Source organism: Platalea leucorodia, assembly GCF_965183815.1.
Source record: "Platalea leucorodia genome assembly, chromosome: 4".
In the NCBI taxonomy this organism is placed as follows: Eukaryota; Metazoa; Chordata; class Aves; order Pelecaniformes; family Threskiornithidae; genus Platalea; species Platalea leucorodia.
Genome location: NC_138826.1, coordinates 52,760,332 through 52,783,184, shown reverse-complemented (window position 1 = coordinate 52,783,184; position 22,853 = coordinate 52,760,332). Strand labels below are relative to the sequence as shown.

General features: G+C 46.1%; 1 protein-coding gene across 4 annotated transcripts in view; it reads right to left on the bottom strand.

Moving 5' to 3' along the window:
* Nucleotides 1–6,003: 6,003 nt before the first annotated feature.
* Nucleotides 6,004–22,853, bottom strand: part of ITPR2 (inositol 1,4,5-trisphosphate receptor type 2) — a 271,778-nt gene continuing 254,928 nt past the window's right edge. For all 4 annotated transcript variants that reach the window (XM_082310914.1, XM_082310915.1, XM_082310916.1 and 1 more), the window contains 2 exons: nucleotides 10,939–11,100; nucleotides 6,004–9,691 (listed from right to left, as the gene is read on the bottom strand). In XM_082310914.1, the coding sequence (XP_082167040.1) occupies nucleotides 9,605–9,691; nucleotides 10,939–11,100 (249 nt within the window). In that variant the 3' untranslated portion in view covers nucleotides 6,004–9,604. The remainder of the gene's footprint in view (nucleotides 9,692–10,938; nucleotides 11,101–22,853) is intronic.

Genomic DNA, 22,853 nt, shown 5'->3' with positions numbered 1-22,853 from the left:
GCATGGCCTCGGCGTCCCAGAGCCGGGACCCAGCAGAGCTGCAAGCGTTCAGGCTCCCTTGGTGGGGATGCCAGCCTCAAGCCCTTTGAAAGCCAGGGAAAGATTTTCAGAGATTTCGGTGCGCTTCAGATCGGGACTCACTCGCTTCCCTCCAGCGTCTGTCTGGCTTTTGAATGGTTTGTATAATAAGTTATAAATGACAATTAAAACATAAAATGAAGAGGGGACCAGATGGCTCCAGGCAACATTTAAAAATACCAAGACTATTTCTAAATGCAGATCACCAGATCCAAAACAGCCCTGGGCAGACTTAGCTGAAGGTTATTTGCTGGCCTGGCTGAAAGGACGTGTGTGGTCTCAATCAGTTCTCAGAAGATGCTGCTAAAATGACATTTGCTGGCAAAGGCAGGAGGGAGGACTTGGGCAGTCCTGAGGACACAGGCGTTTGCTCCTCTCCTTTAAGGGGGTTGCTGAAGGCTGTTGGGTGAGCAGTTGCAAAGGCAGGTTAGATCGATGTCCCTGTTTCGCCTCGAGGAAGGTGAAGTGCTGTGCTGGAGGTCAGATCAGGGGAGGAGCTGTGCGGTGTCCTGACTTCCCAATCATCTTCTCCCACGGATGCGGCTGCTCACACTGTGGGTATTATCGCTGTGGATACCTACCACCAGCAGTGACAGCGCTATGTTCCCTTCCCGGCCATCTTAGCTGACGTAACTTCTGTCTCCAAAAATTTGACCAGACTGGAAGAATTACAGAAACCTCATAAGATAACCTGCCACTTGACTGGGGAAACCGTGGCTGTGAACCTCTGGCTGAAGGAAAGCCACTGGAAAGGGAGCTCTCACCAATAAAACTAGGCAAAATGAAAGGTATTTCCAGAAAAAAAAAGAGGTGATCTGGCACCACAATACCTGCCTAGATTCAGTGTCAGTGCAGCTGAGCCACATTCAGCCCATGAGACAACTCAATGCATGTCCTCCTTGCCTGGGAGGCGATGGGCCTGGTGGGGAGGTGGGCATGGGTCCGCCTCCACAGGCTCGGCGGCCAAACACCCCAGCCACCATGCAAGGCCAGGTGCTTAGAGATGCAACTGCTGTTACGATGACTGTGCTGCAGAATAAACTTCGCATCCAGAGATTGCATTAAACTGGATTCCGCTCTCCTGGAGAGATGGGAACCAGCATGGCCCATGGGGAACCAGGTTCGTTTGACCTGGACGTAGCACTTGGGCTGAAGTTTGAGCCAGACGAGAACCAGCTAGCAGATATACCCCATGTCTTACTCAAGAGAAGACTTCCAAGCCAGGTTAGCTACCTTTTCCAGCTCTATGCCACAGCTTACAGAGAAGCGGATGGATAAAACTCTATGGCCTGCACTGTACAAAATATTTGTGTAGATGATCACAATGGCTGCTTTCATCTTTCTAATTAATAGTTCCATTTTGCCATGTTAAAAATAAGTTTGATTATCATTTGCTTTTGCTTTTGCTTTTCTTTTTCCTCTCTTGTACGCGCTTCCACCTCCCGCTTTCAGCTGAGCCCGGAAGCAGAAGTATCACGTTACTATGAGAGAAGCTAGTTTTGTGGTATTTCCATCCCATCCAGAGCCAGGGAACACAGGCAATTTTGCAAGACAGCTTGTACTCAGTAAATTTCCAGCTCAGTTTATATTTCTGTATTTATTTAGATTTGTGCTAACCATGTAAAAGAGCACTCATCCCAAGTGAAGTGCTGTGGACAAACTTTCAAAAAACAGATTTCATAGACCAAGGAGCCTGAGCAACAGGCTTTTCACTGGATCGGTAGCTTCTGGCTAAGTCCTGTCTTCTGAAAAGACACCCAAGATTGACAAAGACATGGGCAGTCAACTTCTGGTAACACTAACTCTTCACGGTAACTCGAGAGTAAACTTTTAGTAATTCCCACCAGTAAAACCACCATTTCTGACAACATTTTCCTGTACCCTTGAGACCTTCCCTTGAACTTTCCTTCCTTCCCTTTCTTTTTCTGCATGATAAATTGTAGCTGTAACACACCGCATTTACAACTCTCACACTCTTGGGCTAGATGCATGATACCCCTGTTAGCATTTTCCCACATCCCAGCTGAGCAACCAGGGACCTGGGCAGATGTTTACGCTTGAAGAGCACGACGGCTCCAGGGACCAAACTCTCCTCTCTTGACTCCTCTTCTCCTTCAGCAGCAAAAAGTCCTGCCACAGGCAGAAAAATCTGCATTTCCCATGGGATGGCAGCGCTCACAACACCAGCTGCTCTGCTTTTTTAGGTCTGCAGCCAACCCACCGTTACTTCTGCATGCCAGTGTTCCCAAATACCCTCAGATTGAGTTGCATGTGCACAAACCACACGTGCTCATACACAACACATACACCCTCAACTCTTAAAACAGAAAGATGGAGGGTTTTTTGGAGGCATCAAGAATTCTGCTGTCTTTATCAAATTAGGGTGAAAACTTTCATGCCAGATAAAGCCACTGTTACAGCTCGCTGGTGGGCTACAAATGGGCCTGAATCAACCTCAAAGCCAGCAGAAGTTGACTTGAGAAAAAAAAAATACAAACTCTGAGCCAACTGCCATCATCCAAGACTAACTCAAGACTGAAAATGGTTTTTTTTTTTTTTGAACCCTGTTTCAAAGTTGCCCTGTGCTCTGCTGAACGCAACTGCGGGCCTCTGCAACCGTGCCCGAGTTAACACAGTTCCCGGGTGTTCCATGCCGGAATGCGGGCGGGGCGGGGAAGAAAGAGCAAGCGAGCATACCCTTCTGTCTTTGGTAAGAGAGCAAATGCTCGTGGGAGAGGATTGTGAAATTCAGGTTGACATATCACAGTCGAAGGCCATTACACAAAATTGTGACAATGTGCCAGAGTGCATGGCTTACGTGGCAACTCGATGTTACTGGAAACAAAGCCTATAGAGCATGTTGCAGACTTTGGGGGCCAGAAGGGAATATTTTATAAAGGGATTTGGAACCTTTGGGCTGTAACTGGATCCCCGCACCGCTCTTGCCATCTGGATGAAATTGCAGGGTTTTGAATGGGGGGGTGACAGGGCCCACGTAAAGCAATGCCTCGGTTGACCCCACAGCCTTGCACATGGGTGTGAGTGTTGCCTCGGCAAAGGCCACGCGACTGCTCCCCGCCGCCAGCCGCAGCAGCAGCCCTGCTCCCCGCTTCCCAAGGCAACGGCACAGCTGTGACGGTGCCCTCCTCCTCCGCAAGCCACCGCAGGGCCAGGGCTCAGCCTGGCTCAGGCAGTGGATCTCAGCTGGCTCCCACCACCGGGGCATGGTTTTATTCCAGCGGATTAGGTTAAAATTTGGAACAGAAGCCGTTCATTTCTTCCTATCAACTTTGCCATCTCCACAGTTTGTTTAACAGGCTATAGAGGGCTTCAAACTCCAGCCAAGGGGTTGAAGATTGTGCAATAATTTACCACAAGAAGGGCTGTTAAAAAAACTCCTGCTCGTACCAAGTCAGATACTGAATGTGTTAGTTGACAACATGATCTATGACATTTAAACAGAGTTATTAAAGTCATAAGGACAAGACACTGCCAGTTTGACCGTGCTCCTACAGATTTAGCTTATTGGTTTGGCTTCTCTGGTAATGGCCCATGGTTCTGGATATGCCCAGGTCTCACCTTACCTGAGCTGCAGCGGACGAAGGCAGAGACATGGTGAGAGGTGGGGTCACAGAGTGAGAAACCTACTGTACAAAAAAAAAAAAAAAAAAAAGGGTAACTGTTGGCTGTTTGCAGCAAGAGAAACACGTTGAAATAGCAAAGTTATGAAGGCTATTTGTCTTGTGTCTTGCAGCTTCCTGCTTCAGACTAAAAAAGTACAGCATATAAATAGAGCGGGCAAGTGTGAACTGATGATAGCAATACACTACTCCACATTTAAAATCCCCGGAGCTTGGGTTTCTTTTGAGTCATTTGGGATGATTTTGTGCAAATAGGGATGTTCAGTACGGGTGCCTGCAAACAGGAGTCACGCTGCCGGTCGCTCCTGTGGGCATCCCGGGACAGCAGACAGGTCAGCAGCCTTAAATCTGTTTTCTCCACTTAAAGATAGACTCAGCAGCCCCCCCCCCCCCCCCCCCCCCCCAAGAAAACAAGCATGCTCTTTCCAAAGAAAACATCCTTGCCTGCAGATGCTTTTGTCACAGCAGAAGCAATGGTGGAAACGGAGGAGCTGAATTTGCTCAATAGGCCACACCAGCGTGAGCCCGCTGACGTCTACACAGCTGATGCCGAGGTGGACATTTGCTCCCCGAAATGCTTTTTGAATAAAATGTACCTTTGGGGAAAACATTTAATGAAATACAAGCCTCGGTGTTAGGTTCTCAGTTCTGCATGCGGAACTGCTCCCATTTGGGCTTAGGAGCTTCTGGTTTGGGGGCTTTTTTTTAAAATGTGACTGTAATCTTAGGTTGAAAGTTTACTGTATGAAAACCCATTTTCTCTTAGGACATCCTTTTTGCAGGATGATCCAGGAAACCTAGTAGCAAACAAGCCCCTTTCTATTTAACTTTAAAGTCATACCACAGAATATAAAAGGAAGTTAATTCTAGTCAGAAACTCAGCAGGTTGGTAGAACAAGTGCACAGAAACAGCAGCAGGCTCTGTTTAATAGGATTTTTCTTATTAATTAATTAGCAGGCTTTTTCTCATTAAGAAGAGACCTCATTCTTTTCCTCATAAATACTGACTTTCTGTAATAAACACAGCTGGGGAAAAAAGAAAAGCACTTATATGTCATAGTTCTCCTGTCACAGGTTTGTAGGGCGCTTCCTTTTTTCACCAGACCGCAGATTTCCTCACCCTGAGTTGTCTCAGTTGAAAGAGACAGTGGTTGTCGGCTGTTTGTCTTCCTCAATCCTTTTACCTAGAAGAGAGGGGAAAACCTCCGGTCTCTCTCTCAACGTGCTACTTGAAGGAGCTACACAAAAAAAAAAAGAAACAAAAAAAAAAAAAAAGAAACAAAAAAAAAAAAGAAAAAGAAAAAAAAAAAAGAAAGAAAAAAAAGAAAAAAAAGAAGAAAAAAAGAAGAAAAAAAGAAGAAAAAAAGGCACACCAAAAACCTCACACACACAGAAGCCCCCACCCTAGCAAGAGAAGTCACATCAAACCTTCAAGCCTTTAACCTCTGCATCCATAGTATTTGAGGGCTGGATTCCCAAAATTAAGGTCTTGGACTGGCACCGGGAACGCATGATGGACAGCGAGAGGCTCCTGAGCACCACCAGCAATTCTGTCTTGAAAGGCTGCTGGCTGGTGAAGACCCAGATCCCCTACACGAGCATGCACACGAGCGCGTATCACACGCTCTCTGCTGCTCACGAGCACGGCCCTGGCGGGAGTGGTCTGCTGCTCCCCTGGGGGACGTGAGGATGGGATGTCCCCTCGCTCCTGCCGACTGCAATACGTGATGCTCGGGATGCCCACAGCCTCGCAGTGAGTTGCCAAGTCCTCAAGTCAGACCCGAGGAGGCAGCGAGACCCGACGTGCCTCAGGCACCAGGACATTTGGCTTGAGCCTGTTCCTCTCCCTCAGTGACACTCACATCCATCACGATCCCTGCGTCTGCCCACCTTCAACCAGGGCTGCCCCTGGCCTGCCAGTTAGGGACTGAACAAGAAGCACTTGAGCAAATTATACACCTAACTGCCACCCAGCCTTCAGGAAAGGTGGCAATCTGACCCATTCTTCTCAACGGAACAATTTCTGCCTGAAATAAAATAAACCCTCGCTTTGATTGCTGGATTCAGCCTCCATCTATTCAGGCCTGTACTGATGCTGTCTGCTTTGTCACTTAGAGGAAATGGATGCACACCCAACGCCTGGTCTCCCATGCAGGACGACCAGCCTGGATTTCCCAGCAGTCTTCAGCAACACACATTTCCCCGCACCTCTAGCACCAAGAATAAAAGTGAGACAGATGTATATAAAATGACACATTTTATTAAAAGTTACATTCAGCAGCAATGGACATATTTACTTAAGTAGATTTTAACTGTCAAGGAGCTTATAATTATAAATCCCTCTAAGGCATTGAAAGCTCTTAGATGTTTTTAACTTCTTTGCAATCATTTCATATAAATAGGTAAGGTAAATGATGCTTGCCTAAGAAGAGCATACCCCAGCTGCATTAAACAAAGATACATATATAAATATATGTATAAAACAATGATTTTTTTTTGTTTGTTATAAACTCATTGATGGGGATATTTCACAATCTTTAAGGCTTCGGCGCTGGCCCTGCAACTATTATTCACGTAAGAAATCTCCTGCTTAAGTTACCGCGTGCGAGTGTACAGATTGCTCACACGGATGAGAGTTGCAGGGCAGGGCCTAAGCTTTGGCAGAATCAGCAAAAATGTCAAAACACTCAGTGAAATATATTTACAATCTGTGCAAGTAGCATCACCTACTGTTATTGATTACGGAGGTCTCTCTCGGAAGCTATCAACAGCAGAAAGGCACCGTGGCAAAGGCTAATCGGCATCTGTTAGCTCTTAGTTTTTGACGTTGTAGCTCCCCCTTCTCAAGAGCAGTATTTGGGCTCTTGAGCCTTGGGGACATCATTTGGGGTGCAAGACAGAGAGAGCACCAGCAGCACGCAACTGCAGGCCTGAGCTCAGGGCACAAACGCATCGAGTCTCAAGTTTTTCCAGCTCCAACAGCAGAAACCTTCCTTGATGTGCAGTGGTTCGTTTGCTTTTTCCAAGTGTAAACAAGAAAAATGCCAACCACTTCCAGTATTAGCCAACCGCCCACCCCAATAAATAGCGATCGCTTAATTTATCTTCGTTCTGTTAAACTGTGCTTTATACCTCTAATAAGCATTTGTGTGAGGAAGAGGAAATTGCTGTTGAAACAGAAGCTGTGACAAGATCTGATGAACTGCATAAACTAATTTGAATTAATACAGCTGCAGGGTCTGATTCTCTACCAACTTACCGCTGGCTTTATGTTTGCATGCAACTCCTTTGGCTTCGCGAGGTACAGTAGGTCTAGTCAGAAAGGCAACTCCGGCTTTATGTTACGCTGGTGGCTGGTTACTGCATGGCGTGTGGCCGATCAAACTCCCAGAATCAATTCACTGCAAGTCTCTCAGGGCTGAATGCCAACTGGTACATGAAGCCCCGTCCTCACTGACAGGCGAGGCTTACGGAAGGGGTTTTCACCACCACAGCGATGCTGGAGCAGTAGCATCAAAACCTCATACACAGTAAGCGTGAAGGAAAGGCACGCTCCAAGCTTTATTCCTAAAATATCTCAGTCGTTCATTGAAGACAACTGCTTTCCTGTATTCTGCTTTGACCTCGCAGCTTTCCTACCATCAGCTCCCCATGCCACAGCCGCATCTGCTCTCCTCTCCAAAGACCCAACTATTGTCTGGTCTTTGGAGTGGAAAAGGTTACTCCAGCCTCGGAAGCAAACACGCAGTTATTGACCAGCTCAACCCAGCTCCCGTTGCCTCCACGCACTCCCTCTGCCTGGGAAGCAGCCGACGTCTGGCTGCAGCGAGGCTGTGAGCCCAACACCCGCAGAGGAGCTGTAGAAAATTTAGTCTCCCACCACTCGCTTCCATTGGCCTTATGCCATTTCTGATAACCGCCACCTGCTCTTCACCTTAGCACATGGAGGCAGAGCGCTGGCTGGATTGGAGAGAATTTCTTACAGGAAAAATAGACCCTAAACCTGGAAATGGCCATCGCCTTTCACAACCGGCATGCTCTATGGACTAAAGGAAAGTCAACAGAAAGAGATTTTCTTTCCATAAAATACACAAATCCCTGCTTTCCACACAGTATTTTTGAAGGACACAATTGAAGCCAATGAGAAATGTTTTAATGGTAGAAGAATCAGACCCTAAAGTATATTATTTTTACCTCAGCCACTTCACTGGCACAAAAAAAGAGATGGTTTCCAAGAACAGGTTAGAATTTGGGACGAAGAGAGGGAAACGCCCCTTCCTTCCCTTTACTCCAGGTCTGCCGGTTTGAATTGTGCCTTAAATAAGACAACAGCATTTCTTCAGGGAGAAACTAGAAACAGTGGAGCCAATAATATTTTCACCTTTGATCAAAATGGGTTTTATAGCAAAATGTAAATATTACAGGGGGAAAATCATTGCAAAAATATTTTGGTTTAAAAAGTGACTCCATGTAATGGAGGTGCATTTTCAGATGCACCGAGGACAATTAGGTACCCAAAACCCACGGAAAATGAAAGTGAACTGGGACCACAACTCCCATTAGTGCCCCCAAAATCTTCTCCTAAGAGAGAGAAGAGCCCTCTTGGGCTCTGTGGAAACCCTGTAACTTTTCTTTGAAAGCCACCCCAAGAAATACAGAATACAGCAGAAACCTGCACAGCTGACTCGGCTGCCGCCTTTCGCAGAGCCTAGAGCTGGAAGGAGCTCCTCCGGCAGTGCCCCCCGACCCCACCAGCCAGGCCCGGGGGGAGAGGCCACTCCTGCAAGCCCCTGAAAGAGGAAGGGTGGGCAAAGGCAGGCTAAGCCCATGAGCTTTAGCTCAGAAGAAAGCTGGCAAAATACGGTGCTTATTTACGCAAGTCAACGCTCGCTGAAGATGAGTTTATGGAAGGTAATGACACCATTACAGCTCCATACAGAAAGACATTTCTAAGCTTTTAAAAAAAAAATAAAATCCCATATGCGCTTCAAACTACAGGTATAATTTTTTTTCCTGAATCCTCCACTGGAACTTGAATTTAAAACACAGTTTAACTCCTCAGTATGTGAAATCTCACAGTCACATTAATCGAGAACATCTGAAGCCAGGAGAAAGAAATCACTTCCAGTTATGTTGTCAGTGTTATGTGCATAACATTCCCACAGCTGTAGATCCATTGTGCTCCATGTTATAAATAAGAAATTGCATGGTGACAGCTAAAATTCAAAAGCGTTAATGTTTCTCTTTACAACTCTTTTTCTGTTTTTTTTTTTCTTCTTTTTTTTTCCCAGTCTTTTGAGGTTTCTCCCCTTTCCCTCCTAGTAGAAGTTACTTGAAGCAACATTCTTGCTTACTCAACTGACATATTTACGGTAATTAAAAAATAGTAAATGCCAAGCAGATATGAATAATGTTGCTATTTGGCAAATAAGCCAGAAACAACTTCTAGTGATTCCGAACCAGGCTGTCGTATTTGCGTTAATAAACATTTCTCCTTCTTCTGCTCATCTTGGTTATCCCAGCGCTTGAGGGAGAAGCCTGAAGGCAGCTCTAAGGACGCGGCCAAACGCTGCCCTGACCTCCATCGCACACGGCAGCTACCACCGAAGCCATCGAGTCGCAGAGTGCAAACGCAGCTGAGTCGGACCCCGTGAATGAATACAAACGAGCTCCCTTGTATCTCTCGCATTCTAGGTTGTGGTCCCTTTCAACCATGAAAAACAGCTACAAATTGTTCCCAGAGCTAAACCACTTAACATCTTGGCACTTGGTTGTTTTTAACTTTGTAACAATAGGCACTGTTCACTCCTCTCAATCTCAGCTTTTTATTCTATAATAAAGCAGGAATACTGATGAAAGGCTAGTCACGGCTTCTCCCCGTGGTATCAGGGTGGTGGCATGTGATGATTCACATGGGGTGTGTTTGATCCAAGAAAGCCCAGCCTCTGCTTATTCTTCCTTTGTTCTGTCATCTAAGGTGGAAAGGCAGAGAGAGACGAGTTGAGAATTTTTTTTCTTTTTTTTTTTTTTTCCTTTTTACTATTATTTAGCAGTCGCAGAGCAAGATACATATAAGCAAAACAACAGGGAGTGGAATTCTTTTCCTCAGCACTGAAAATTACAAGTAAGAGATGCCTTTGAAGTGGGAGATCTGTTTCCTGCAAAGTAGGGACATTTTATTCTCATTTGTACATTATTCTTATCCAGCGGCAGGTCTTACAGCGTATTATGCGCTGCTATCGTGTTGTGTAGCCCTGCAGAGGGTCAGCATTGGCACTTGGTGCTGTACAATCACAGAATTAAAAGATGGTCCCAGCCCCAGCGAGTTTAAATTTAAGCCAGGAGAGAACAGATTCAGCCAGAGAGGGATAAAAAAACCACCAGGACAGTATGGGTAAGCACAATAAGCAAGGGTCTCAGCAGATCCAGCCTAAACCTTTGTCGAGTTTTTCACAGGGAAAAAGAGTTTTAAGGAGGGATTTGAAGGGGGATAATTAGATAACTCTGTTGATGCCACTGAAGTGCTTCCCATAAAGAAAACACAAAGATGCCTTTCTGAAACTGTAATGAGCAAACCAGAGGTGACCAGCATCTTTAGCAAAAAAGGAGCTGGCCTTTTGATCCTGAAACAAGAGAAAACACATAAGGTGGTTTAGGCAGGAGCAGGGCTTTAAGGGAGGCCAGCAGCTTGAGCTCCATACAGTAGAAAAGGGGGAGCTGCAGGAGGAGCACAAAGACAAGGGTGACACAAGCAAAGCAACAGGCTCAGCAAATTGTTTTCGCAACAGCACTGTTGATTTTCTTAGTGGGGGGAAAAAATCCAAGTGTCGGATTCAGAAAGCTTTTCTACTGATTCCCATCAGTACGCAGCTATTTCTGATGCTACGCCTTTTTTATTGCCGGGTTATGCAGTACCTGCATATGCAAAGCCCGTCACTGCTTCTGCAGTTTTCCCGCTGTCCTCGCACACTCACCGGGAGGATTTCATAACTAATTCCCCCTCGGCTTTTCTCCTTACCTGTTCTCTGCTGTTGCTAATGGAGTACAATTTCATTACAAACCCATATCAGTGTATCTACTCAGAGAGCTTACTGGAGGGAAAGATAAAACCTTTCTAAGACAAAAGTTTCTTTTGTAACACTGTCCTGACTGTGACCTGATGAAAGGCAGCGTGTACACCCGCACGCGCTCAGGTTGCTACCCACTGCAGGACACTTACCTGTTCCTTGAGCTCAGCAAGCTGACTGGAAAGCTGTTTAACAAGGCTCATGGTTGACTCCAGCCTCTCTTGCAGGTTCCTGATTTCATTTTGCTCACTGTCGCCTTCATTGCTAACCAGGGACATGGCTCTCATCCGAGGGAACCAGTCCAAGTTCTTCTCCTACATGGGTATTCGAAAAATTAGTAATGTTAGTAGTGGTTTATTCAGTACTACTAAGCTGAGACTAGAGAACAAAAACTCAGAAGGACTTCTACTCAGTGGATGACACAGAGCAAGTGAGCTTAAGAAGCAGTAAATTCAGAAAGTATTTTACACGAGCATTTTTATTCTTGGTTCTCCTTAGCTACAAAGGAGGCACCGACTGCAAAATCTTGGTTCCCCACAGCTGCACCTGTATTGCAGCGTGGGCAACGTCGGCACATTCATCTGCGGCTCTGGCATGCAGAAACGCCCGCTGGGTCAGCTCTGGGGAGACTTCTCTGGTACACTGGCACCAGGAAAGCCTGAGTGCTCCCCGTGCTTTGCTCTTAAGTGTATGCAGGGACACATTTCCCCAGTGTCTCTTCAGCTTGGCTGGCCTCCATCTATTTCGGCTGTCCTTGCAGCAATGTCAGCAAACCAACATCAGGAAAACAAGCCAAGCCAGAGTCCTCTCCAGACTGGCCTGAAGTGTGCCTACTGCAAGAGCAGAGGGACCTTGGATTGAATTCAGCTGCCCACAACAGAAGATTTGGGATCCTGAGAATGGCTTAGGCTTCAGCATGCTATTCAGATTGTACACTTTAGGTAGATGCAAGCACAACTCCATGGCCCAGGGCTAACCTGCTAGGGACCAAGCACTGCATGGAATAGCATTGAATTGGGTGTTTCTCTATTCATGGACTCAGGTTATGAATTTAATCATGATAAAAATACTGTAAAGATAGATGATATGAGTCAGGAAGGTGCTACGTATCAGTATAAGGCTGAACTGTCTCCATGGCTCAGGGGCACAGATATTTGTGTGCAAAGCGTAACAGACGGAGGAGTCTGGAGGGTGCAAGCCTAGGAGGAGTGGCAACCATGTGGCAAGCAACCCGATTTGCCTTAAGGCACGAGACAAGGGAAACAGGTCCTGTAGCTGGCGATGCGTTGCATCAACGCACCTCTGCCCTCCACCTTGGGGGGAGTGGGAGGATGTGGTTAGATCATATGTATGGTGTTTTGCAACGGGCCTCAAAGGACATGTGCACTTAACTTTAGAAGAGAAAGAGAATGAGCTGGAGTGTGTTCCAGACTACTGCACTGTGAATGGCCCCACACAAATAGCACTGTATCAAAAAGAAAAGGAGGAAAAGAGGAAAAGAGGAGAGGAGGAGAGGAGTAAAGGAAAGGAGATATTTCCTTTCCACCTACAAGACTCCTGGCAGGAAAAAGCTGTGCTACTTATGTTGTCTGGGCTTGGTATTTGGTAAAGTTTTAAGTACATCGAACTCACTGTAGTCTCAGACTTTGCCTCACCATGAAAATACAAAAGCCACCGACGATTCTGCAGCATTTACAGCTGGGCAGCCCCGGGCAGCTGTATGGGAGCAGGTTCCACACGGGCTGGTCTGGCAGAGCTGTGAGCCCGGGGATGTGCCAAGTGAATACAGCTTTATCGTGCTTCCAGAGAGACTTGCTTTCAACTACGTAGTGCTCTGCCCTGATCACCAAACCCTCCCCTCCAACAGGAACATGGTTCAGAAACAACCAAGCTAACCCTTGGTAAGCATGGAAGCACTTACAGCATTAATATTTTTCCACTATTTGCGTTAGCTCAGTCCCCTGTGTTACCCTGGATAAGACTAAATGCAAAGCCATAAGAATTTTGGCTTGCTTTCTTCTTTTTAACTCAAAACTTCTAATGAGTTTTTGTCCGGCTGTGCAACCTCTGGTCCTGTCGCTACAACAACATGATGTTCAGGGAATAAGACCGTGCCCCTCCGTTGCATTTTGCAGCCCAGGGCTCAGTCAGCCGTGTGCGCTGGTGGAATGAGGCCTCTTTCCTCGCTGCCCACTTTTTTGAGCCTCGTGATCTCATTATGACAATTTACTGTGGTTACGCATGATGCCATTTTCAATGGGTCATAACTCATTCAAATCAAAACCTGTTTTCACCAGCTCTGCTGGTGAGCTCGAAAGGAGCGCACGTGACCCTCCCTGCTGGATATCCCCAGCGGACACACGGAGCGGTAGACTCCTATTTCTGCCGCATGCGTTTCTGCTTACAAGACCAGCATTCATTTTCTATGAGTACGCTCCGATATTTATTTTAAATTTATTTTGGCTAGAATCTAGCAGAGCATTCATCACGTGCCTAGCGTTAAGCACAGGTGCACTCATTTATACTAAGCTTAGTTTGTGCACAGTGCCTTTCTGGATCAATGCCTTTTTTTTGCAAAATGTTTGCCAGCAAATTTGTCTGCCACTACAGGCACAGAAAGTGAATTCAAAGGAGCTACAGTGAACAGAGCTGCACTTGTATCTGAATGGTTCCTGGAAAGCTCTAATATCTGCACCCATTACAGCTTCTCTTGCTTGAAGCACCTGAAGATACCAAACACAAGGCCGCACGGCCGTAGGAGCCAGCTGAGGGACTAGGAGCCCTTTTTGGCAAGGCTCACCATAACGCCAAAGTTTCTAAAGCCAGGCTGCACAGGGAGAGCAATCCGAGACGCCATCATTGCGGTTCTTGTGTTTGCAGACTACTGCTGCCAGGATTGTGAAATGCACTTTGCTAGTTTTGTTTTCCATCTGCCACTCCCTTGCTTCTCCAGGATGCAAGGCACAGACCACCGACTGCCTTGGAAAGATTTTTGTGGCCTGACCCTCCGCTGCACCGCAGCGTCCAGAGGAACACCACACAAATCCGTGCGGATGCCAGATGTCCCGGCTCAGCGGGCTTGCCTCTCTCGAGGCTCCCAGTGTCACCTGCTTTCCTCCTCCTCAACACAACGTTATATTTTCTGGGAAGAGGGATGACCAGGAGCAGGTGAAGACAGAGACAGAGTGCACAGCACATCACCCGTTGCCACACGACTCTGTGGTGCTGGTGGTAGCTCTTCAGCTGGAACCACTCTGAACCACATGCCAGCCCATCTTGGCCACCACGAGCCCCAGAGTCATGGGAACTCAATGACAGACTCCACTCATTTGCATGTGCCCAGCTTTGCCTTTCCAGCAATGCTGTGATAATCTCTCCCGAGAAAGATATCCAGTTATGGTTTAGTTACAGACCAAGAAAATCTGGGCATTTTTTGCCAAAATGTTGTGGAGGATCAAGCAAGGACTTGATCCAAGTTCTAAGAGAAGCCGATGGGTCTGCATGGACCAGAGATCTCATGAAAAGATGCTACTGACTTCTATAGCTTTTCCTAGCAGCAGAGAGGCAACAGGTCCAACAGCTGACCATAGGTCTCTCACTCGGTAGTCCCAAGTGCTGTGTTGGGTGCAGGCAGGACTTTGCTTCTCGGTTCTCAACTGCATATACATCTAATGAAATCCAGTTCAGCTGTGTATCTTTGTCATGCGAAGTACCAGAAAGATTCAAAATTCAGTAGGTCAGTAGGAAACACATTCTAGCCTGCCAACCTGTCTTTAAGTAAAAAATACTTACCTAGCTTTCACCGATAGTTCCATTATAGTATTATAGTGCACGCAGTAGGTATATTCCCTTGCCGAACTGCATGCTTTTGCCGGTCAATATTATCTTATTTTTTTCATTGCATTATGAACTGCAGAACCTTATTAAAGGGCAGCATGAAAATTAGCTCTGGCACACAGCCCTGTTTGCTGAGTCTACACCACAAACAACCAGCAATTGCTGCTGGGGACAAAAAACTTTTGATCACAAACCTGTGAGGATCCAGAAGGCAAATTGGACAAGGCTCCTCTGCCGAAAATTTTAGTGATCTGTAAGTGTTCATGGGGGGACAGGCACTCTGTGACTGCTCAGCTATGGGAACGCTATTTTTACTTCAAGGTAATTGCTTGCCAATTAACTGGAGGTAGTTAACATGTTTGTACAACCCCAAACATTTGTTCTGGGACTTAAATGTTTATGGGCTCGGTCCAGGGTTCACCTTGACCAACTAACACATGTTAAAGCTATAACATGCCTCCTCTACACTGCAGGTGCGCTCCTGCTTCCCCTTATGTGACTTGTGCAGGGATGGGATTTTGGAGGGTGCTATCTGTCATGCCTTAGCTATTACTCTTAGAAATCCAACCATTTTGCCCAGGATAGAGCTCACTCAGACATTTTGAACACGGCCTGGAGCCGAGCAGCAATTTGGACGAGGGAGGGAGGCTGCTGGCAGGGAGCAGGGCAAACCTCTGCAAACAGCTGCCACAGGACTGCATCAGCAGCCACTAGGTTAGCGTGAGGTGACGCAACTCCAGCAGAAATGAGATCGCAAAGGGTGAAGTATGTGGATGGGACGCTTAGAAACAAAGTAGCCGCCTGGACACAGAATTAATTGTTAAAATGTACTGAAGCCTTCTTTCTAAGCAACCGGGGCTGAACGCAGTATATTGTTACTGTTATTTCATTCTTGCACAAGACAACAGCTATTGGCAGCCCAACCGCAGCAGCCCACCTACGGATCACAGCATCTTCCCGCTCCACACTCCCTCTGCAAGCGTAACGTGTGCCTCGCAGAGTTCGTATTTAAGTATACATCTGTGTCCAGGGCAGAGAGTCAGCCAGACAGGAAGGCTGCAGGGACAGAAAGGAGCCGCAGACTCCTCTCCGTCAGTTCAGCTGGGGGGAAAAAAAAAAGGAAAAAAGGCAGGTGGGGCTAGCCAAAAGGCTGCCGGCCAAAGAGACTGCACACGAGCAGAGCAGACATTTCATGTGGCGATCCAGCACGCTCACTCCCTCTGTCCTCCCCCCCTCAGCTGGCGGGACTCCAGTGGGAATCACAGCTCACCCGGGGCGAACACCTCTCTGCAAGGTACTCCGGGTACACCTAGCTGCGAGGTGCTGAGGGCAAGGGCACACGCCTGAGAAATCTCAGGGCTTAGAGCATTTGCTACGCGTGTTTTCTGAGAAACCTCAGACCCTTCTTCTCGGAGAGGCATGCTCAGAGCAAAAGTCTGTGTTTGCCTCCTGGAGTTTTCTATGCAACTTTCTCCTTCCCTTCTGTGGGCTTTCCAAAGGGAGGGCAGAGATACAGGCTAAGTCCTCCCTTCAGTAAAACATTGCCATTTTTCTGACTTTGCTAGCTTTGGTTGAGCATGGATGGAGGAAAGACTGAAGAAATTTGTTTAGAGTTTCTATACTTTGCAAAAAGTCTCTCTCGAGCCATCCCTGTCCTGTTGGCACAGCCAACTGGCTTCAATCGAGCTCTCACGCTGAGCTGAACCCATGCCTCCGGAGTAATTGGCAGAGGGACGTTTCTTTAGGAGGTGCTGGTTTCACAGGCTAGCAGCGAGATGGATCAGCTGAAACCAGCAGGAAAGACTGGGCTGAGCCTTTAAAAAATAGATTACTAGATAACAATGAGAGAAAATAGGTCAAAGAGTAGGACGAGGGGGATGAAGTAGAGGAGTGAAGGCAGCCTAATGCATACTTTCTGCCGGTGCCACTGCCATGGGCTCCGAGTGTCACGCCACCGTCAGCTGTACCAGACTTTCATTTCTCCAGCAGACTCTAATGCAGTGACTCTTAGCCCCTTCTACCCCGTGACCCCTTGTTGCAACATGAAAACAAGCCATTTCAGGACTTCCCTCCTATCTATTCAAAAAGAAAAATGGTGATGACTGCTCATGTCTCCTCCTGGGTTGTGACCTCCCCAGCTGCACGCCTCAGAGCAGGAGACGGGCCTCCGTGTCCCCCAGCCCACCGTTCCCCTGTCTGGCACAGACTGTTCGCTCCTTGGTGACTCAGCGAGGCGAGTGAGACGGCCATCAGGAGGGTTATTTGTTACCTAATAACGAGGCTGAGAAAATGAGCAGGCTTAAAGCCCTCTGAGCTCCTCAGCTAGACGGCCGCTGAAGGGTGCAGAAGAGGAGCGTGGACATCACCATGAAAGTTTGCTACCGCCGCCTCGGTGTGCTGCGCTGGGAGGTTCGCGGTATCCCACCCTGCAACACACGTTCGTTGGCGTGCAATGAACAGCATCCACTGTGGCAGCCTGGCAAAAGCCTCCTACAGCTTTAGAGAGACTGTAGCCTCCCAAGTGCCCATTGGGGTGGTAAAACCCTGCTGCACCGGCGTTGAGGGGAGGCCTCCAGGCCCGAGGAGCGGCACTGCCGGGAAGCACGGCACAGCTTCGCCCTCTGCGACTCAGTTGCACCCTAGGACCCGTGCCTCAGCATGAAGGCAAACAAACCGTCGGCATTGCTGCTCTTCGGCAGGCAGCTCGTGTCCTTTCAGGCACGAGAACGAACAGGCCGTTCACTCGCCTTTTTTTGAGCCAGCACCTTGAATAAATATTTTAGCGCCGGGTACAAAGAGATCTATTTAGTGAGAAATTATTCTGTATGTCTGAAATGTAAATAAGTCCATCCATTCCCTTCCCAGATCTGTTGCCCATATAAGCAGAGAGTGATCAGTCCAAACGACCTTTTGAAAGCTATTATTCTTCTGCCTAGGGACAGAGTCTGGTTCTAAAAGTCTGTAGTTATGTAGCTCCTATAGCCACCTTAAAAAGGGATTTTAAAGATTTAAACTGTCTTGTGCTTTAGATGACACAGGGCAATAACCACTTTGTGATTTAATCACAGACAATAATAATTTGGTTCAGTGCATGATTCAGCTAATCCACAATTTGATAAACGTTCATCCTAAACTACAAACCCAAATAGCTTTCTGCAAATCCTGTTTGACACTTTAGTGTTAAGACTATATTTGATAAGCAATCTGTGCTGTACAAGAATATAGGGAGGGAAATTAGGAATTGTTATGCATCTATATGCATCCACGACAGTAATGCAAGGAAAATAAAAGTAAACCTTGGCAATTACAGATAAATCTTTATGTAACAAGAAAACTCAGAGGTCTGGGTGGGTCTATACTGGATTGATACATGCCTGCAGCTTCCACAGCTCATGGAAAAATATTGAAATCTCTTTCCCCCCAAAAGAAGGTTGGAACCATAACACAGACCCACCGTCTGCTTTAGCAGCATCATTGATGCATTTACTTTCATTTTAACTTGGCTGAATGTTTTTGAGGACTGCAACAGAATCTATCACCGTAATTCTGAATAATTGTTAGTTCTTCAAGACTGATATCCAGGCCAGTCAGTTATAAAAGTCTCAGTGTTTCAGTTATCAGCATTCCCACTTGTGATATCCCTGCAAAAATTATGGCGAGGAATGATAATAAACCTCAAATTGCGAGGATTTTTCTCCGATGCTCTATGTGGCAGTTTTGATACTCAGCTTGAAACTCTGTAAAGGACCCTGCTTTTCCAAGAACAAACACCCCAAAATTTCTGCTTATCAAACACACCTAAGGGACTTGGCATTTACCTCCAAGCGACGGAAATGATTATGAAAATAATTTTTTACAGTCGAGACCATAAGTTTGAATGTGATCTCGCACTACTGTTGTAGGCAAAACCATATGCAAATGTTAAGTACCTGAGTCAGCAGTGTGCCCTTACAGCGAAAAAGGCCAACCACGACCTGGGCTGCATCAGCAAGAGCGCAGCCAGCACATCGAGGGAAGCGATCCTGCTTCAGCCCCGAGCAACTGTACCCCAGAAGGTAGAAAGCAGAAACCGAACCAAGCAGCTTTGTCGCCGGTGCACTGAGACCGCACCTTCCAACTACCCTCCAGGTGGGAACCTGGGGGACCCGCAGGTGTGCAAGGACCGCAGCCGGCCGGGGACTCACGAGAGTTGCACGGCACAACTTTTGTGTGCTTGGAGGGCCTGAGCTTGTATCCTACCCCAGCACTACTCCCCTTGAAGCTACATTTGCTTCTTGTGTCTTCCCTTCCCTGCGGCTCATGTTCATTTCTCAACTGTTGATTTCTTCTGCTGTTTCAATCGCTCTCTGCCACCTTATCTCTATCATAACCCTGAGAATTGATATTCTCCTCTGCAAATCTTCAAGAATCCTAACACTACGATCTGAAGCTAGGATTTGGTGCTTAATATTTGTGCCCCTAAAATAGATGTAAGTATAGATGTGTGCAAAACACAAGTTTATTTTTCTACATTCCTATGTTTTTATGTTGTTAGTGGTTACGGGACATGCTTTAAGAAAAACACTTCAGATTATTCATTTAAAATAATGAAATTATTTCTGATATAATCCCTGGATCTTGTGCATAACGAAACAACATCTGGTAGAGAGATTAGAAAATAAATGTTCTTGGCTTATTTTTTTTTCTTTTGTTAAACAGATGTTGTTGATACAAAACACAGAACTGTAAATCATAGCCTGCATGTGGACACAGACTGTCACTACTGAGCAGAAATTTACTGTGGCTAGATAGAGATTTGAAACAGCAATGAATCACTGGCTTAGTAACTTTATTCACGTGGGTATGGTTTCAATATTCTGACATTAAGTGCACATGTCCTTAAGAAAAGAACCTTTTAATGGCAGCATGGGAGGCTCTGGTTTAGTTCCAGCTGTCTCGGTGGGGGAAGCACAGCGTAATGCAATGGCAGCCTCTGCGCAGAGGCACCTGGCAGTTCTCCGTCTCCTCCTTCGCAGTTCATTGCGGTGCTGCTATTGAATCCTGCAGGCTCGGCTCCCCCAGGGCTCAGAGCGGCCCCTCTTAGTGCCGCACCGTGTAGGGCACCCCGGTCACAGGAGAGGGGCTGAGCTGCTCGTGCAGCCCCACCACCACAACCAGAACGCCTGCAGCTCTAACTTCTTGCTCCCCTTCCTTCCCTTGCTGCCCCCGACATCGTTTCAGCATATTCACTAGTCGTTTGCCAGACTAGCTCATGCCTAGCTGAATGGCAACGATATTTCTGCTTCCCGTTAACTGCGTTTAAAGTGAACAGAATTACGATGCTTCTCCCGCCCCTTGCCATTCCTATCGAGCTGCTTGCACTAGCACGCTGAAGCCCCCCTTCTGTTCTTCTTTTAATATTGATTTTCTTTTGCAAAACATGCTAGCAGGCGCACTCCAGATACTGAACTCCAGACAAAAGCCCACTAATCCCACTGCAATGTAAACATACCCTACAGTATCATGCCACTGCTGGGGACAGAGATGCTGTCCGCTCTTTAGACACATACTTACCATCCAGCTGGTAAGGACACCACAAATTTTGACCCGTTTTTGTCAATGTAAGTGCTAGTTAAATCCAGTGGATCAGGGTCTAATTCCATGGTTAAACTCCAAACCATGACCTCCACTTCATATCTTTTGTAGCACAGGATTCAAGCACACACTTGTTGAAATTTACGGGCTTTTTTCACATTTAGCTTTAATTCTCTGGCCCTGTCACCTTGTATTTTGCAAGTACTGTCCATTTCCTAGCTTTAGCTTCAATTTGGTGTAACAGAATCTTTGGGAAATACAAAGACTCAGCTGGAGACTCGTTTTTCAGAGGCTCAGGACTTGACCTTGTTCTCAGCTTTACACAGGCAGGGCTTCGCTGATTGCAGCGTGATTGTTCTGGTTTAGGATACTGCCAGAGTCGAGGCATTTTGAGTCCTGATCTGAATGTTCCTGCTTTGGGCCCGTTTTGACTCTGATGTATTTTGCACATGGTGCAGTATGAAAGGACAATTTAAAGAACAACATTTTCTTTTAAAATTAGTAAGAATTATTACCTACCACCAATGGGCTATACAGAACTGCTTTTTTAAGCAACAACGTGATCATGCATATACCATACACGCGCATAAATGTACATACTTGAGTATCAGTCAGAGGAGAGGAAAAAGAGCTAGGTTTCTCTTTGAAGCGTCTCTTGACAAAACACCACCAAGCAATGGCCACCTTTCAGCCTTATGGGCCTGAACGCTATCAACTTGCTCTCAAATCGCTTGCTCTGTTCAAATGCTTGCCCACGGGTTTTGTACATTCCTCTGCATGGCCAGCACAACTCCTTGCCGGCGCAGACGCGACGGCCAAGGAGAGGCCCCTTGGCAGGTCTGGCTGTGGCGGGGTGAGAGGCAGATCCCACAAGGTGCCACCTGCCTACTGGGAAGCACAAAGCGCTTTTATTCCCTTTGGAAAATAGGTGGAAACCAGCAAAAACGGGCCCTCACGGTGAAACGCCTGTTGGTTCAGGTTCATGTCTACTGTGCGTTGTTTTCAGAGGCTGCAAGCACAGATCAATAAAAGAAAAAACCACCATGGTACTTTGTAAACCTTTATCTGCTTTTACTACATTTTCATTTGGTGCTCTTGCTCGCATTGCTAGGAAAATATTGAAATGGATCCTCTGTACAGATCTGCTTTTTCTTTTTCTTTGTTTTTTTCGGCCCAGCATTTAAATATAGTTTACTCTGTTCAATTAAAACGCATTTTCTCTTGAGAACAAGCAGATGATGGTTTTCACAAACCTGGAATTACAATTTTTCCTTCAGCAGCACCCAGCAAAATGAAAAACAGAGACAAAACATTTTAATCACATGTGTATAAAATACACAGGGTTCAGTAAGTATGATTTAAAGTTGCCTGTTTGTTTTGGAGACTCTTTAAAGCTCCTGCTACCCCAAACTCACAGAAGTGTAATGTGATTCCTGCTCTATTGAATTTTGTAGGATGGCTGTAGTGGGTTCCATTACATATAAATTGGATGCAGCTAATTTACAATCTCCGATATATACTTTTATCTCAAAATGCCCTGTGAGGCAATTGTGTAAAGTACTTTATCAGGGATTGTTGTTGGTAATATTGCAAGATTTCATGATGTAAAAAATACATCAATGTCATTTAAATTGAACAAAATGGTTCCCGTTTTTTTTCCTGTAGAGCATTTTTAACCATCTTCTCAACAAATTTGTTCAATAAATACTGTATGAAACAAACATTTTGCACTTTGTCCCAGAGATACAATTTGCCAACCTGATTGATTTCTTTCTCTACAACTAATCTGATTTCTTTAGGCTATATATCTTCTCTTTTATTAAGGATGATGCAATCTTAGCTTTTTATCATACGCACATCCACCACACTAAAAAGAGAGCAGATTCCATGAACTAGCCTTGCAACCAAATAGAAAAACCTGACACAAATCTCATAAAGCTGATCCTGAAAGATAAATGGCACAATGAGACCAAAGTTATACAAATTCAGAAACTTATCCATGCAGAGTAGTATGGGCTGGTGGATTTTTCTTGCCATGACAGATACAGAAAACAAGTAACTTCATCATATCTCTAACACCTTGTAAAACAAGCTCACACTAATGTTGCACCCAGCTCCCCCAAATCTTGCTGTCTCTGAACTGTGAGAACTCAGAAGCAGAACTGTATTTTTTGTAGCCTTTCCCTGTTTTACTTCTTGCAGAATCTCACCACTCTGTTTTGAGTTCAACCAAAGTTACGCTTATGTACTTTTAAATGGTGTTCCTGGTAAGGCAACAACCTCAAACTCATCTCCCTGTTCTTTTACTAATTGCCCTTACGTCTTTGGGCAAACCCGTAGCCCTTCCTTTCCTCAGCATCTGCAGTTATCTGCCTTGGCTGTAGACAATTTTGGAGCCTCTTTCCCATTCTAGAAGCCAGAAGCTTAGTACCACTGTATTACAAAGAACAATAATTGTTTTCAAATGTTGCAATAATATTCTGAAACAGCACTGAAGTGTTTTGTGTTTGTTGCTTCTCCCATAGTGCAAAATCAAATGAATTCAGTTTACAGGCTTTGGGATCTGCTCATCACATTGCTCCTCTGGGGCTGAACTTCTTATCACTATCTGTGACCCCAGTTAAGGTCCAGTTTTCATTAGGCAAAGCCATACACA